This window comes from Olea europaea, chromosome 3 (assembly GCF_002742605.1).
Source record: "Olea europaea var. sylvestris chromosome 3, O_europaea_v1, whole genome shotgun sequence".
Lineage (NCBI taxonomy): Eukaryota > Viridiplantae > Streptophyta > Magnoliopsida > Lamiales > Oleaceae > Olea > Olea europaea.
This window is the reverse complement of record NC_036239.1, coordinates 108,930-111,878: the sequence shown is the minus strand read 5'-3', so window position 1 is coordinate 111,878 and position 2,949 is coordinate 108,930. Positions and strand designations below refer to the sequence as shown.

General features: G+C 35.0%; 1 protein-coding gene across 1 annotated transcript; it reads left to right on the top strand.

The window, feature by feature from the left end:
• The first annotated feature begins 284 nt into the window (after nucleotides 1-284).
• LOC111380493 (guanine nucleotide-binding protein subunit beta-like) lies at nucleotides 285-954 on the top strand. The gene is made up of 2 exons (XM_023004078.1): nucleotides 285-713; nucleotides 833-954. The coding sequence occupies exons 1-2, from the start codon at nucleotides 593-595 to the stop codon at nucleotides 937-939; spliced, it is 228 nt and encodes a 75-aa protein (XP_022859846.1). The 5' UTR covers nucleotides 285-592; the 3' UTR covers nucleotides 940-954.
• The last annotated feature ends 1,995 nt before the right edge of the window (nucleotides 955-2,949 follow it).

Below are 2,949 nucleotides of genomic sequence, written 5' to 3'. Positions count from 1 at the left end.
GAAATAATATTGTGGTGTAGCTAACAATTTTCGTGGTGTCAATAATGCAAAAAAAAAAAAATTGAACAGTTTTGCCCCTTCAGTCAGACATCAGGTGCATATCTCCGTCACTTGAGAATACTGCGTGCATAATGTTAAAAGGTTTGGGATGTGAATGTCATAAATATAAAGTCGGGGACTTCTTCTGAAATTTACCCCAAAGTTGTCAACTATGAAATATGGGTCCCACATGAAACGGCACCCCTCTCCCCCTACTGTTTGAATAGAATTATGAAACCCCATGGCAGCAAATTGTGGGCCCGGCGGCTCTGCATCTGTCTCTCTCCTCTCCTTCTCTCTCTGGACGCTCAACACAGTCCACTTTGCGTCCACACCATTTCCGAGTCACCACTTACCTCTCCACGAAACTACCTCTTCCATTCTCCCCAAATATACTCCATATAGCCCGTTTAAGCCTTTTTTTTTTGTTTGTTTGTTTGCTTGTTGTTGATTTGAAAAACCCAATTTTTACATGAATTAAGCGTAAATTTTGATTTCTTGATCTTTCGTAACTAAAATTAGTGCTCAAATGAAGCTGAAAGGCTAAGGTTTAATGGAAAATAAGATGTCATCAGTTGCAGAGCTGAAAGAGCGGCACATGGCCGCTACAGAGACTGTCAATGCCCTCGGAGATAAATTAAAACAGAAGCGTCTGCTCCTTCTCGACACTGATGGTAATTTTTTCAAATTATTTATCGTAATTATTGCTGTTATGGTTTGATTTAAATTGGAGTGTGCTTCAGATCTGTCAATGTTGGTGCCGGCTTATTCAATTATACTTCCAATTGGGCAGTTGCAGGATATGCGAGGTCTCAAGGGAAGACTCCGGTGACTTTTGGCCCGACCGACCTGGTTTGCTGTCGGACCTTACAGGGTCACACCGGAAAGGTAGCCCTATAATTTCGCACTGTCAAAACTATCAAAACAATTATTTTTTGCCTGATCCATGTATAAATTTATTTTGTAACATTTCATAATCTCTGTAGCCAAAGCAATGGAATTGACCAAGACTTTTGTTTCCTTAGAATTAGAACCCAAGGTCAGCGAACACTTATTTGTAGACCTTTAAGGTTTTCTAGAATTTAATAGCTCCGTAATTCGTGTACTGCGTTGCATCATTTTTTGTCAAATGCAAAATCATTCAGCTGACCAGATCTCCAAAAGTTTTAGTTTGACTTATTATTGATGTTATAAGCTTAGGTTATTGACAAATTATTTATATACGCCACTGCCATTGATATTTGACCACCTTATATATGAGTCAATTTTCACCAATTAAATTTATTTCAAGGAGTGGAATTAGGATAATTCTTACCAAACACATGGTGGCGAAGGCTGCACTCTACATAGAACCAACTTTTGGATGTGACTTAAACCCTTTGGCACCTTTAATCAACCAAGTTGAATGGAAGGGAACTCAATGAAGTGTTATGGTGGAAAGTCGTTAGACACAAAAGGAAATTTCGTTAAATATACTAATATTATGAAAATATATGTATACTGGAGCAGCCACAAAAGTGAAATGTAGTTATGTTGATGGTAGTATAATTTCCTATTACTGTAGACTTGTATTAAATTTTAAATTTTTTTTTTTAGTTCTCATCCTTTTGCTTTAACCATAGACAACCTCATGAGTCTTGTCTAAGATTTTTTATTTTATTAATTATATATTGAAGATAAGTTCCATTGGTGTATGTTATTTGTTGACAATGCCATAGCTTAATTGACAAAGCTAGGAGGAGGATAAATTGAGTTAAAAACTATCAGTTTTAAGTTAAGTAGAACCAGACAAAAAGTACATAAAATGTCCATAGTGTCATAGTGGGAATAAGAAAGACGATAGAGTCACTATAGAGGATGATTATATCCCGATGAGAGGTTGTTTAGATGTTTAGATATGATCAATAATAACAAATATGAGTTTGACGAATATATAATGCATAGGATTAAAGTGAGTTGGCATTTGGCAAGATCTATAGAATGCTATTATATTAGTCATGCTTAGATTAAAATTCCTTGCCATTAAATTACAAAATATATCTAAGATGAATGTAGAGGAAATGAGGATATTAATATTAATATGGTCATACTAAAACTTAAAGCATTGAAGATGAGAGTGTATGACATCGAGTGGAGGTGAGCAATTGAGGAAAAACTAAGGGAAGGACAATATAGGTGGTCGTGGTATGCCTTGCGCTGACCTAAAGATGTTCAGAAGTCCGAGTTGCTGTCTTTGCAGAACAGTCAGGAGAGGGATACAAAAAATTATATTGTATGCGTGGTTGCAAAATATTTGACTGCATTGGAATTCCTGTAGATACGTAGATATAGCTGTGGACCGAACAAAAGAGTGAAAAAGGACCAAGTCCGAGTTCATTGGAATAACATTTAGTTTATTTTATTGTCGTGTACTGTTTACTTAATCAGATGGATGATTTGATGATTCATTGACCTCCTAGAAATATTTTAGAAGGTTGCTCATGGCATAAATATCTCATTTTATATTTTCTAGAATTTATGAAGCTAACATTATGCTTTTCATTTTTTCCACTAACTTACATTGAAAGCCTTTATAGTGTGTCTAAATTGCTTTTGTTCTTGAAACTATGACCATCTATTGGAACCATTTGCCGATATACTTGAGCCTCCGTTTGATTGTAAAGATAGAATTGAAAACGAATTTTAGGGAATTGAATTGCCTAGAAATTGTTTTCCTGGAAATTGTAAATTATTGTGTTTGATTGGTATAATTTTCCAAGTAGAAAATGTGGAGATAAAAGTGTTTTTTGGTGTTCCCTTGGCTTTGTTTTACACGAAAATTATCAATTAAAGGGATAGATTTTACTGGTATTGGAGATGAAATTTGTTTCCATTGCCAACCAAAAAAAGAAATAATAATAATAATAATAA

Excerpts from the sequence above, each read along its gene's own strand:
- LOC111380493 (XM_023004078.1), top strand. The coding sequence starts at position 593 with ATGGAAAATAAGATGTCATCAGTTGCAGAGCTGAAAGAGCGGCACATG. Across the intron at positions 714-832 it reads GCTCCTTCTCGACACTGATG|TTGCAGGATATGCGAGGTCT; the intron begins GTAATTTTTTCA and ends CCAATTGGGCAG.